This window comes from Narcine bancroftii, chromosome 3 (assembly GCF_036971445.1).
Source record: "Narcine bancroftii isolate sNarBan1 chromosome 3, sNarBan1.hap1, whole genome shotgun sequence".
Classification (NCBI taxonomy): Eukaryota; Metazoa; Chordata; class Chondrichthyes; order Torpediniformes; family Narcinidae; genus Narcine; species Narcine bancroftii.
Genome location: NC_091471.1, coordinates 233,212,353 through 233,226,614, shown reverse-complemented (window position 1 = coordinate 233,226,614; position 14,262 = coordinate 233,212,353). Strand labels below are relative to the sequence as shown.

The following is a 14,262-nucleotide window of genomic DNA, read 5'->3' as shown; positions in this document are numbered from 1 at the left end:
GCCCACTCCCCCTCCCTGCCGCAGGCCGACCCGCGACTCACGGTGACGGGGCCGCTGATCCGCCGAGATGCCGCCCTGCAGCGAGAGCCGATGCCCCCGCACTGTCGTTGTCCAATCCGATCGCCCGCAAACCCCGCCCTCCCACACACAGGCCTGAGTAAGTATTATGAACTTTAATCTCAGGATAAAACGATCTTCCAATAGTTTCATGTCACAGTGATAAATATATTCCTGGTTAAAAATGGTCCTGCACCTGGATACAAGCTCATTAGGCATAAAACTTGAAAAGTGTGTAAATCAAAGGATATCTGTACCAATGGAAAAAGGGCATGGCAAATAACCCTGCTAGAGTTCATGCCCATTTGATTGTTTCAGGAATCATGTTATTCTCCCACATTCTCAATAGCCCCTCAGATTTTACTATTCGACAGCACACGAGCAACATTTGACAAATCCTCTATAGAGAAATATTATTTATTGAATATTTTATTTCTCATTTGTTAATGCTTCTGGAAAGAGTTTATCCAAAACTATTATTAAACATTTATTTTAATAAGAAAAAGTTTAACATTACATATGTTGAAAGAAGAGAAAACATGCAGATGTTGTTGAAAATTTTCAATAAATATTTAGTTCGGCCCTCGACTTAGTCCAAGTTTTTAATTTTGGCCCTCCGTGAATTTGAGTTTGACACCCCTGATTTAATAGATTACAGGAGAAATATGGGATTGCGTCAAATTCGTTGTTTGCTTATCAACCAAGAATTTTTAAAGAAGTGTTATGGTAAGGAAATAAATTTGCCAAGTCAAACGAAATTTGAATTACTGATTGAAGATAAAAAAATGAAAAAGGGTTTATTTCTGATATGTATAGATTGTTACAGGAAAAAATGGAAAAAGTAAATATGCATAAAATTAAAGAGAAATGGGAAAAAGATTGAAATATTGTATTGGCAGAGGAAGAATGGTTACAAATGTGTGTTGATAGTGTTACAAAATTAATTAATGTGAGATATAACATGATTAACTATAATTTTTTGCATCAATTATATTTAACTCCTGAGAAATTGAAAAGATATGGATTTAGTATAACAGATTTATGTTTTAGATGGAGAGAACAGATAGGTACTTTTGAACATTCAGTTTGGTTGTGTAAGAAAGTTAAATATTTTTGGGAGGGAATTATAAAATTTTTGAGAGATTTGTTTAAAATAGATATTCGGTTGGATCCAAGGTTATGTTTGTTGGGATATAAGGCCCCATTTGTCAATTTAAGAATGGCTAAACCATATTTAGCTTTCTTAAAGTTAGCCGTAACAGTAGCAAGAAAGTGTATAGCTGTTACATGGAAGAATGATGTACAACTAAATTTACGAAGATGGCATAATGAATTACAGTCTTGTTTGTATTTAGAAAATTTAACATACAGTGTGAAAAACAATTATTCTTTCTTTATTGATATATAGGGATTATATTTGAAATATATGGCTATAGAAATGAACTAACTTTAATAAGTTTGGCACTCCAATCAGGGAATATTGATTTTTGTTGTAAGTTTTTTGGGAGGAGGGGGATTGGTTTTTTTTAGGATTTCTCGTGGTTTGTTTGTGTTATAGGAGGGAGGGGGAGGGGTTATAGTAATTTTTTTCTAATTTGAAATATTTTAATAATTTTTTTTAATCTCGCCCTCTCTCGCCCCTTCCCCTTTCCTTTTTTCACCCCTCTCCCCCTCTCTCTTGCCCATCTTCCTCTCTCTCCCTCACCCTCTCTCTCTACTCCTCTCCTCTCTTCCCCCCCCACCCCCACACACACATGTGCCATCTCTCTTCCTGTTACTGCACACAATCCCCACCACGGTTTCCGATGATTCTGCCACCATCTCTCTCGACACGGGCGGCCATTCCTCGAGGTGAGGTGAGGGAGAGTGAGGGATCCCAAGGAGTGGGTGGCGGGGAGGGGTGAGCAGTCAGGTCCTAGTGTGGGATCAGGACTGAGGCACGCTGTCTCCGTGTCAGGGAGATTTCATCGCCGCTCTGACTGTCAGTGACATCCTGTTCAATGTGCACCTGCCCCATCTCCTCCTCTCCGATCACCACTCCCTCCCTCCACCTCCCCTCTCCACCACTCCCGCTGACCCTGCCCCTTCCTTCCACCTCTCCCCTCTCTCCCTACCTGCCCCTCCTCACCTATTCTCCATATCTTTCCCCCACCTCACTGCCCATTCCTCTCCTTGCCCTTCTCCTCTCCTCTCACCCCTTACCCCACTCCCCCATCCTCTCTCCCCACCCCACATGCCCCTCCCTCCCCTACTTCTCACCCCCATCCTTCCTCTCCACTCTATCCTTTCATTTTGATCAGACCCCCTCTCCCTCCCCTCTCTTCCCTCTCCCTCCCCCTCCCCTCTCTTCCCTCTCCCACTCCCTCCCCCTCTCTCCTCTCTCTCCATCTCCTCTCCCTCCTACCCTCTCCCTCCTTCCTTCTCACTCTGCTCTCCCCCTCTCCCATCACTCTCTCTCCCACCCCTTCCCCTTTCTCTTCCTCTCTCCTTTTCTCCCCCTCCATTTCTCTCTCTTTTCCCACCCACCTCCCACCCTGTCCGCTTCCCCACACTGGGAGACACTCAAGCAGACAGGAATCATCTGCTCGTTCCCCAGAGAGCGTGTCAAGGCGGACAGAGACGGCCCTGTCTCAAAAGGAGATCGCAGGCGAGAGGCACAACTCTCTTCTGGCAGAAAGGGAGGTGGGGGTTACCTATTCAAATCTGAGATGAAGGGTGAGGGGTGGAGAGGGAAATGTGTCATTTGCCAGCAGCAAACATTAAGTCAGCTTGTGCTGACCACAGCAGGAGCACAGGTCTTCCTGGGAGAAATGGTCACACAATGTGGAAACAGGCCATTTGGCCCAACTTTCCCAAACTGACCAAAGTGTCCCACCCACACTGGTCCCACCTGCCCCTATCCCTCTAAACCAATCCCATCCATGGATCTGTCCCATCCACACTGGTCCCACCCTCTAAACCTGTCCCATCCATGGATCTAACCCACCCACACTGGTCCCACCTCCCCCTATCCCTCTAAACCCATCCTATCCATGGATCCATCTCACCCACACTGGTCCCAGATCCATCTGCCTGTCCAAGAGTCTTTTAAATGTCCTTATTGTACCAGCTTCCACCCCAACCCTGCCAATATGTTCCAGGCACCCACCACTCACTAAAAAAACTTACCCCTGACATCTCCCCTAAACTCCCCTTCCTTCACTTTGTCCAGACATCCTCTGGTATTTCCTGATCCTGCCCTGGGAAACAGGCACTGGTTGTCCACCCTATTGATGCCCCTCATAATCTTGTTGAGTCACCTCTCCTCTCCCAAGAGAAACCATCCCCCGCCCAGATTTGCCAATGTTGCTTCATAAGACATGTTCTCCAAACCAGGTGAAGTCCTGATCAATCTCCTCTGCCCCCTCTCCATAGCTTCCACATCCTTCCTATAATGATGTGACCCTGTCCACCTATGATGCCACTTTCAGGGAATTATGTATCTGCATTCCCAGATCCCACTGTTCTACCACATTCCTCAGTGCCTGATCATTGACCATGTATGTCCTACCTTGGTTTGTCCTTCCAAAATGCAACACCTCACACTTGTCTGCATTAAACTGCATCTGCCATCTTGCAGCCCAGCTTTTATAAATCTTGGAACGGTCCTGAATTCCAGAGCCTCCAGCACTCTGGAGAAATTCAGACTATCCAATGAAACATAAACTCTTTCCCCTTGCTCCACCCTTCCCATTCCCCCCAACCCCTCTCTCCCCCACCATTTCTCGCAGGCATCCATTGAGCCAGATTCCTGACAGGCGTCGACTGTCATTTTGATTCCTGTTTGGCTACGTGAATAAATTTCCAAAGCACCTGGGGGTGTGTTGCCCTCAGGACCAAGAACGCTCCTCAAAATCGGAGCCCGCCCCCATCCTCCATCCCTCCAGTACTGGCAATGTCCCTGGGAAATCTTTTTGCCCCCTGACCTCTCTCTTTCTCTCTGTCATGGGGATATCTGTACACTGACTGGTGTGTTCTGTCCCTCTCTCTCAGGGGGATATCTGTACACTGACTGGGGTCTCTCCATTCCTCTCAGGGGGATATCTGTAAACTGATTGGGGTTTCTCTGTCCCCCTCTCTCAGGGGGATATCTGTACATTGACCAGTGTCTCTCCATCCATCCCTCCCAGGGGGATACCTGTACACTGACTGGGGTCCCTCCATTCCTCTCAGGGGGATATCTGTATACTGACTGGAGTCTCTCTGTCCCCTTCTCTCAGGGGGATAGCTGAACACTGACTGGGGTCTCTCCATCCCTCTCTCTCAGGAGGATATCTGTACATGTCCTTTTCAACTGAGAAGTTACTCCCTGTGTCAACACAGGCGAGAATCCAATGGTGACACAGCATTCAGTCCTGACACGCTGCTGTTGACAAAGGTCATCAAACCATCCCAATTCATCAGTGTTACATCTGTTTGCCTCGTTACAGGTGGGATGTGGAAGCTACAAAGAGGGGGCACAGGAGATTGTCCAGGATGTTGCCTGGATTGGCGATCGTGTCTTATGAGGCAAGGGTTGGCTTTTCCCTTTGGACAAAGCCTGAATGAGAATTGACTTAATCGAGGACGATAGAACCAAGGACAGGGTGAGCAGCCAACACCTTCTTCCCCCCAGGGTGAAAGTAGCAGATACCAAACGGCATCAACATAAGGTGAGGGGTGGAAAGTTGAGGAGAGGTGTCCGGGGTGAGTTTCTCCCACCTGGAGTGGTGGGTGCCGGGGTGTGGTGGAGGGTGTCCAAAAGAGTGTGTGTGAGGCAGGGAAGGAGTGAGGCAGGGAGGGGCGAGGTAGGGAGCCTTTCCTCCTCGTCCCCGGTCTGAGGGAGCCTCCCCTCCTCCTCCTGGGGCTGGTTAGCCCCTCTTTTTCACTCTCTCCCTCCCTCCCCTTTTCCTCCTATATTCTTCCCTCCCTGTCACCCTCCATCCCTCCCTTATCTCTTCTCCTCTCCCCTCCATCCATCCTCTCTCCCTCTCCACCTCCTCCCTCACTTTTTCCCTTCCTCTCCCCTCCTCTCTCAGTCACTCTCTCCTCCTCCTCCTTCCTTTCTCTTCCTCCCCTCCCTCCCTCCTTTTTCCTCCTATCCCCTCTCTCCCCTCCCTCCCTCTCCCCTTCTATTCCTCCCTCCCTCTACCTTCCCACCTCCCTTCCTCTCACCTCCCTTCCTCCTCTTCCTCCCTCTCTCTACCTCTCCAACTCTCCCTTCCCTCTCCTTCCCCTCTCGCTCCTTCCCTCCCTCTCCCCTCCTCCTTCTATCCCTTCCTCTCTCCCCTCCTCCTTCTATCCCTCCTCTCTCCCCTCCCTCCCTCCCGTCCCACTACCGCATTCCAGGTCGTCGAGCGGATCCGCACTCACGTCCGGGACAAACCAGGAAGGGGAGGCGGTGTCAGCGCTTGCCCCGCGGGGGGATTCACGGGGCAACGGCCGCGGGAAGATCCGGGACCGCGGCGCGTCAGTGGGGGCGGCCGGGACCCACTAACCCAGACTCTGGAGGCGCTGGGCGACGGTAGGGAGGAGAGGAGGGAGGGGAGAGAGAGGGGAGGGAGGGAGAGAGGGAAGGAACGAGAGGGGAAGAGAGGGTTGGAGAGGGAGGAAGAGGAGGAAGAGAGGGAGGGAGGTGTGTGGGAGGGAGGTGGGGAGAGGGAGAGGAGGGAAGGAAGGAGAGGAAAGGGAGGGTTGAGGGAAGGGAAGAGAGAGGGAGGGATCTGAGTTAGGAAGAGAAGGGAGAGAAAGAGGGTGCAGAGGGAGGAAGAGAGAGGGCGAGGTTGAGGGGAGGCTGGAGACAGGTGGGGAAGGGGGGAGAAGTGGGAGGTGAGAGCGGAGGGGATTGGGTGGGGGGGGGGGGTGGGAGGCGATTCCCACTAGATCAAGAGAGCAGGAGAAATCTGGGTGTGGAGGAGGGTTGAGGAACGAGACCTCCCTCCCTCTGCGACCCACTTTCTCCCCCTCTACCACTCTCCGTCTTTCCCTCTACCTGCCCCCCCACTCTCCCTACTTTCTCCCTCACCATTCTCTCTCCCCTTCATTCTCCGTACACCATTTCTCTCTTCCCCCTCTCTCTCTCCCAATCTCTCTCACTTCTTTCCCCTCTCCCCTTCTCTCTCTTATCCCTCGTCTCCATTACCTCTCTCCCCCTTTCTCTCTTCTCTCTCCCTCCCCTCTGCTCCTCCCTCTCTCCACCCCTCTCTTTCCTTCCCTCCCTCCCTATCTTCCCCTCTCACTCACCCCCTACATCTTCTGCTCCCCCTCCCTCTCTCCACCCCTCTTTCCTTCCTCTCCCCGTCCCTATCGTCCCCTCTCCCTGCTCCCTCTTCCCCTCCCTCTCTCCAACCCGCTCTTTCCCTCCTCTCCCTCTCTCCTCTTCCCCCTCTCCCTGCTCACTCTCTAATCCACATCCCTCTTCCTCTTCCCTCTCTCCCCCCTCGCTCTCTCCCCATTCTTTTCCCCTCTCACTTACTTTCTCTTCAGCTCAGATGTGACCCATGCACCGGCCCAGGGCTACCAGGAGACGAGTATTCGAGGGGACGCGGATCTCCCCCACCCCCCACCCCATACGCTAACCAGTAGGAGCAGGAACCGGCCGGAGATACCCCGGGACATCCAGAGAGACTCCAGGAACCTCAGAGATACTCCGAGACCCCCATTATTTGCCGGGACCACCTTTGTCCAACCAGCCAGCCTGAGCGGGGAGAGGCTATGCCCCTCCCGAAACAGCGGCGCACCGGCCCCGAACTGACTCGGGAGATGATCAGCAGCCCGATGGGGGACTTCAGGCACACCATGCACGTGGGTCGGGCCGGAGAGGTCTTCGGGGACACGTCCTTCCTCAGGGCCCGGGAGGGGGAGAGCGACGGATGGCTCCCTTGTCCTGCGGAAAGGAAGGGGAGGCTCGACCAGCCCCAGGAGGAGGAAGGGAGGCTGTGTCAGCCTGCGGTGGAGCAGACGAGCCTCCCTCGGAACTGGGAGGAGGAGGAGGAGGGGGGGATGCTCCCTCGGACCGGGGACGAGGAGGAAAGGCTCCCTCAGCATGAGGAGGGGGCCTCGCCTGATCCCCAGCTCCCCACGGGAGGGAGCCTCCACCACGCCGAGTCCATCCTCTCGTTCCAGGTGGACCTGGGACCCTCCATGTTGGGGGAGGTGCTGGGGGTGATGGAGAAAGAGCCCGCTCCCAGCTTGGGCTATTCGGCGAAACAAGAGGGGGAAGGGGTGGGGCGTGGGAGCAGCTCCACCCTCGAGGAGTTCAAGGGAATAGGGGATGACCTCGAGGATGAAATCCACTTGTAGGGCGAGTTCTCACCCCTTCCCCCTCCCCATCTGGGCTGCTGGGTCAGGGGAGAGGGGGCTTCACTCTGTGTCCCACCCCGGGAGTGTGTGACGGGTCGGGGAAGAGAGGGAGCTTCACTCTGTGTCCCACCCCGGGAGTGAGTGACGGGTCGGGGGAGAGAGGGAGCTTCACTCTGTGTCCCACCCCGGGAGTGAGTGACGGGTCGGGGGAGAGAGGGAGCTTCACTCTGTGTCCCACCCCGGGAGTGTGTGACGGGTCGGGGGAGAGAGGGAGCTTCACTCTGTGTCCCACCCCGGGAGTGAGTGACGGGTCGGGGGAGAGAGGGAGTTTCACGCTGTGTCCCACCCCGGGAGTGTGTGATGGGGGAGAGGGAACTTCGCACTGTGTCCCACCCCGGGAGTGTGTGACGGGACGAGGGGAGGGGAGGCTTCACTCTGTGTCCCACTCCGGGAGTGTGTGACGGGACAGGGGGAGGGGGTTTCACTCTGTGTCCCACCCCGGGAGTGTGCGATGGGGGAAGAGGGAGCTTCGCTCTGTGTCCCACCCCGGGAGTGTGTGACGGGACGGGTGAAAGAGGGGGCTTCACTCTGTGATCCACCCCGGGAGTGTGTGATGGGACGAGGGGAGGGGAGGCTTCACTCTGTGTCCCACCCCGGGAGTGTGTGACGGGACAGGGGGAGGGGGCTTCACTCTGTGTCCCACCCCGGGAGTGTGCGATGGGGGGAGAGGGAGCTTCGCTCTGTGTCCCACCCCGGGAGTGTGTGACCGGACGGGGGGAGGGGATTTTACTCTGTGTCCCACTCCGGGAATGTGTGACGGGATGGAAGGAGAGGGAGCTTCACTTTTGAACAATTCTGGGAAAGTATTAGAATCTGTCATTGTAATATATTTTGACTCACTGTGTTGATAACGTCAGACTTTTCTATCATTTTACTAAACAGTGACTTTTGTAACGCAATTTATTGAAATATATTCATACTAAACAATGAACCAGGTGTGTCTTGACAGTAATTTTGGGCTCCTTCCTTTATTGAAGTGGTAGACGTTTTTGCAGTGTTTTATATATACTTATCAAACCTCTTCAATGTTACTATACCATTTTGGATCATCTGAAATGCTTGGGATTCCTCTCTTCCAGACTGACAGCTATTTCTGGACAGGTTGTGTGTCATTTACCTTTCCAACCAAGCCAAGTACTGAGGACAGGAGTTGGGCTGTTATGTTAAGACATTGGTGAGGCCAAATTTGGGGTATTGTGTGTAGATTTGGTCACATAACAACAGGAAAACATGTCAAGAAGATTGATAGAGTGCATGGAAGATGTTGCCTGAACTGAATTACAGGGAAAGGTTAGACAGGTTGGGACTTTATTCCCTGGAGTGAAGAGGAATGAGGGGAGATTTGATGAGGTGTTTAAAATGATGAGGGGGACAGACAGAGTAAATGTAGGTCGGCTTTTCTCACTGAGGGTGGGTGAGATCCAAACCAGAGGACACGGTTTAGGGGAGAAAGGGGAAAAGTTTAGAGGGAGTTTCTTCACACAGAGAGTGGTGGAGGTGTGGAACGAGCTGAAGGGGTGAACGTGGGCTCAATTTTAACAGTTAAGAAGAATTTGGACAGGTACATAGATGGGAGGGGTGTGGGGGCAATGGACTGGGGGCAGGTCAATGGGACGAGGGAGAATAATAGTTTGGTACAGACTAGAAGGGCTGATGGGCCTGTTTCTATGCTGTCATGTTCTATGGGGAATGTGGGGAATGTACAAGGGGAGACAGGGTCCTCGGGAGTGTGGGGGGGGGGAAAGATGGGGTCCCAGGAGTATACGAGGGGGAGACGGAGTACTGTGGACTGTACAGGGGGAGACGAGGTCCTGAGGAGAGTACATGTGGGAGATAGGGTCCCAGGGAGAGACCAGGTCCTGGGGAGTGTATGGGGTGGGGAGATGGGGGTCTTTGGGAGTGTACGGAGGAGGAGACAGGGTCCTGGGGAGTGTGGGTGGGGGGGGGAGTATGAATTTTCAGTGCGCCTTTTGTGCCTGGTTTTGGGAAGATCACATCACTGCTTTCCCAAGTCTTTTTCTCAATTCTTCCCTAAGTGTGAGGAGTTGGGATGGTGGGCGGTGAGAAAAACTCTCCTGATGTGGTGGGAGGGTGGAAGGGACTCAAAATGAGGTATCCAACTGTTCACGCAGAGCTGGGGAGGAAAGTCCTGACTTTCAACCTTTTCCTTCCAGTGGTGGTCGTGTCACCCCCCAGAGCGACTGCGGGGGAGGTGTACCTCGTCCTCTGGGAGTGGAGTAGTGGGCAGACAGTTGAGAACCCTGACCCTCTCATAATTTTGGACGCCTCAGTGAAGTCACAACGAGATATGGAGGAGGCTGGGGGATGGGGCCTTGAGGGAGAAGTGGTGGGTCAGTGAGGTGACTGGAAGGTTGGAGGTGTTGTGGGCAGTGTCCTGGAAGGTTGTCAGAGGTTACAGCGGGATGAAGATAGACTGGGGTTGGGCAGAGAAGTGGCAGATGTTCAATCCGGATAGCGCAAAGCTGTCAGAGACCCAGCGATCGGGGCCAGGGATCGAATCCTGCGCTGCCCATAAAGAATTTGCACCTGTTAGAATATTGCATTCAGTTCTGGACTCCTCATTACAGGATGTGGAAGTTATGAAGAGGGGGCAGAATAGACTTAATGTTTGCCTGTAGAGGAGAAGGTGTCTCTTTGGAGCGAACAAGTTGTGGCCACTGGAAACGACAAAATAAACATGTGAAATGTTTTTAGAGTGAATCAAACGGATTTACACTTCATCACCCACACAACCAAATCACACGCTCGACATGCGCTGTCGTCATGCACTGACGCCACGTGGCCGGTTCAATGCCTCCTGGGAGTTCCAGTGTTGCCATGGCGCTGCTACAGGTTGCTAACAATGCAATCTCAATGCTCTGATTGTGAAGGCCAATGTGCCAAAAGCTCTCTTTGCAACCCTGTCCATCTGTGAACTATGTGTCTGCATTCCCAGATCCCTTCATTCTACCGCCCTCCTCGGTGCCTGGCCACTTACTCTGCATGTCCTTGATGGGTTTGCAGAGGGGATTTACCAGGACGTTGCCTGAATTAGAGAAAGCATCGATGAGGCATGGTTAGCAGAGCTCGGGGAGGGGGTGGGGTGGAGGGGGCTTTTCTCTTTGGAGCGAAGGATAAGAGGAGACTTAATAGAGGTCTACAAGATTCTGAGAGTCATACATAGTCTGCCCAGGGCAACAGTAGGACACACCAGAAGATGTCTCGTGATGGGAGGAAGGTTTGGTGTACTTTTATTTTTACACAGAGAGGCTGGTATAATTAGGGGACATTGAAGGGATATCCTGAACTGACTGGTGCCCATCCTTGCAGAAGAACCCCTCCTAGAGTCCAGAACGGACCCCCTGCTCTCGGTGATTTTTATTTATAAACGGCCTGACAAAGAGGCGGAAGGATGGGTCAGTTGGTTTGTGGATGACACAAAGGCTGGAGGAGGTGTGGATGGAGCTGAAGGTTGTAGAAGGTGTATTTAGAGGTATTTTGGGAAGGATTATTAGATTATTAGAGCATGGGTGTAAAGGGTGGGGCCAGTACTGCGCGCACTGCACTCCACCTAAAAGCTCCTTTGCGCAGGCCCGAGGACAGGTCCACGTCCTCCCCCTCCACGTCCTCCCCCTCAAAAGATGCTCACAAACTCAAGCTAGCATGCTGGAACATCAGAACCATGCTAGACGAGGCTGACAGCCACCGACCTGAACGTCGGTCTGCCCTCATTGCACATGAACTCCTCAGACTTGACATCGACATAGCCGCTCTCAGTGAAGTCCGCCTGGCAGATGTAGGCAGCCTCCAAGAATGCGGCGCGGGCTACACACTCTACTGGTCTGGCAAGCCTTCAGAGGAACGACGCCTATCTGGTGTAGGCTTCATGGTCAAGAGCTTCATTGCCTCCAAACTCGAAAACCTTCCGACAGGCCTCTCGGACCGAATCATGTCCATGCGACTCCCCCTTCAAAACATGCGTCACATCACCCTCATCAGTGTCTATGCTCCAACCCTCCAGGTGGAACCAGCAGAAAAGGACAAGTTCTACACCGACCTGCGCAACCTCATCCAACGCACCCCTACAGCCGACAAGGTTGTCATCCTGGGCGACTTCAACGCTCGTGTCGGCAAAGACTCAAAAACCTGGCCAGGAATCCTGGGCAAGCATGGCGTCGGCAAGTGCAATGACAATGGGCGCCTCCTGTTGGAGCTCTGCGCAGAACAGCGGCTTGTCATTACAAACACCCTTTTTCAGCAGAGGGACAGCCTTAAGACCACCTGGATGCATCCCCAATCCAAACACTGGCACCTCCTGGACTACGTCCTGGTGCGAGAAAGTGACAAACGAGATGTGCTCCACACCAGGGTCATGCCTAGCGCGGAATGCCACACTGACCACCGGCTGGTTCGCTGCATGCTCAACCTTCACTTCAAGCCAAAGCCCAGGAACAATAAAGCCCCCAGAAAGAGGTTCAATGTTGGAAACCTGCAGTCAGATGAAGCGAGAGGAAACTTCCAGGCAAACCTCAAAGCAAAGCTCGACGATGCAACCCGCCTCACGGACCCGTCCCCTGAAACCCTCTGGGATCAGTTGAAGACTACCATACTGCAATCCACTGAAGAGGTACTGGGCTTCTCCTCCAGGAAAAACAAGGACTGGTTTGACGAAAACAGCCAGGAAATCCAGGAGCTGCTGGCAAAGAAGCGAGCTGCCCACCAGGCTCAGGCTTTAACTTACTCTTAATTTAGTCTATGTGTAGTCTGAGTCCAGCGCGTTCTTTGAATGAAGTGATAGGAGAAGGTATTCGGTTCAACAGTCAATTTATTACACAGCACAAGAATAAAACTTAACAGAGCTCTGGGTCAGTCTGTTAGTTCATAGGTCACCTGCCAGTGAGCTACTCCCCGAGACTGACCCCTATTGTCCAGTTGGTTCAGTTTATATAGGTCAACCTTATCATACAGAACAAAAGTTGGCTTCCTTTGCTAGATTTCATTATCATACAGAACAAAAGTTGTCTTCCTTTGCTAGATCTTTTTGCATAAGCGTTATCACAAGTCATCTCCTGTTTTGCAGATATCTGGGGTGTAGCACTCCCATGTTAATCCTCCTGGCCAGACTATCCCATTGTGTTGATCAGAAATTGATTCATCCCCAGATATCTCTAATCACCATTCTGTTCTTGTCCTGCCAATTTCTGCTGTTCTCTTTAACACCTCCTCCTGCCTTAATCTTCCTCCTAGACTTGTTTTCCATTCCCTTTGTTTCTTACAGGCCATTCTTTGTTCTGATCTGGCCTGTGTCTCCTGTGCTACTCACCACCTCATTTCGTTTGAGCATTCCTCCTAAATTGTTTTATGCATTTCCTCTCCCTGTATTTTGGAGAGACAATTTTGCTCAGCCAACTTTGCTCCCTGCTGTGATTGCCACTTAATCACATTCCTTTTTCCCTGAACCATGCAGTAAATATACACTTATTAATTAATCATTTATTTCTTACTGTTTTAACCCCTAGATTCCAACACCTTACAAAGCCGTCCTGTCCAGAGAAGAAACAAGCCTTCCGTCGCGCATGCAGCCATCTTCAGCGCAAACTCCGGGAGATCCAAAATGAGTGGTGGACTAGCCTTGCCAAACGAACCCAGCTCAGCGCGGACATTGGCGACTTCAGGGGTTTCTACGAGGCTCTAAAGGCTGTGTACGGCCCCTCACCCCAAGTCCAAAGCCCGCTGCGCAGCTCAGACGGCAAAGTCCTCCTCAGCGACAAGATTTCCATCCTCAACCGATGGTCAGAACACTTCCAATCTCTTTTCAGTGCCAACCACTCAGTCCAAGATTCCGCCCTGCTCCAGCTCCCTCAACAGCCCCTAAGGCTAGAGCTGGATGAGGTTTCCGCCCTGGATGAGACATATAAGGCAATCGAACAACTGAAAAGTGGCAAAGCAGCAGGTATGGATGGAATCCCCCCAGAAGTCTGGAAGGCTGGCGGCAAAACTCTGCATGCCAAACTGCATGAGTTTTTCAAGCTTTGTTGGGACCAAGGTAAACTGCCTCAGGATCTTCATGATGCCACCATCATCACCCTGTACAAAAACAAAGGCGAGAAATCAGACTGCTCAAACTACAGGGGAATCACGTTGCTCTCCATTGCAGGCAAAATCTTCGCTAGGATTCTACTAAATAGAATAATACCTAGTGTCGCCAAGAATATTCTCCCAGAATCACAGTGCGGCTTTCGCGCAAACAGAGGAACTACTGACATGGTCTTTGCCCTCAGACAGCTCCAAGAAAAGTGCAGAGAACAAAACAAAGGACTCTACATCACCTTTGTTGACCTCACCAAAGCCTTCGACACCGTGAGCAGGAAAGGGCTTTGGCAAATACTAGAGCGCATCGGATGTCCCCCAAAGTTCCTCAACATGATTATCCAACTGCACGAAAACCAACAAGGTCGGGTCAGATACAGCAATGAGCTCTCTGAACCCTTCTCCATTAACAATGGCGTGAAGCAAGGCTGTGTTCTCGCACCAACCCTCTTTTCAATCTTCTTCAGCATGATGCTGAACCAAGCCATGAAAGACCCCAACAATGAAGACGCTGTTTACATCCGGTACCGCACGGATGGCAGTCTCTTCAATCTGAGGCGCCTGCAAGCTCACACCAAGACACAAGAGAAACTTGTCCGTGAACTACTCTTTGCAGACGATGCCGCTTTAGTTGCCCATTCAGAGCCAGCTCTTCAGCGCTTGACGTCCTGCTTTGCGGAAACTGCCAAAATGTTTGGCCTGGAAGTCAGCCTGAAGAAAACTGAGGTCCTCCAT

At 51.8% G+C, this 14,262-nt stretch overlaps 1 protein-coding gene across 10 annotated transcripts; it reads left to right on the top strand.

Moving 5' to 3' along the window:
• The first annotated feature begins 1,806 nt into the window (after window positions 1-1,806).
• cdc42ep5 (CDC42 effector protein (Rho GTPase binding) 5) lies at window positions 1,807-8,368 on the top strand. 10 transcript variants are annotated; one of them, XM_069926974.1, is made up of 3 exons: window positions 1,821-1,908; window positions 4,527-4,682; window positions 6,567-8,368. In XM_069926974.1, exon 3 carries the CDS (start codon window positions 6,790-6,792, stop codon window positions 7,375-7,377), a length of 588 nt encoding a protein of 195 aa, XP_069783075.1. In that variant the 5' UTR covers window positions 1,821-1,908; window positions 4,527-4,682; window positions 6,567-6,789; the 3' UTR covers window positions 7,378-8,368. The 10 variants fall into 10 exon arrangements, with proteins under 10 accessions (XP_069783076.1, XP_069783079.1, XP_069783081.1 ...); XM_069926977.1 differs by having other exon boundaries at window positions 1,829-1,913; XM_069926971.1 differs by lacking the exons at window positions 1,821-1,908; window positions 4,527-4,682 and adding exons at window positions 2,420-2,739; window positions 5,425-5,599.
• The last annotated feature ends 5,894 nt before the right edge of the window (window positions 8,369-14,262 follow it).

What these genes read in the sequence shown, in the direction of transcription:
- cdc42ep5 (XM_069926975.1), top strand. Translation starts at nt 6,790, where the DNA reads ATGCCCCTCCCGAAACAGCGGCGCACCGGCCCCGAACTGACTCGGGAG.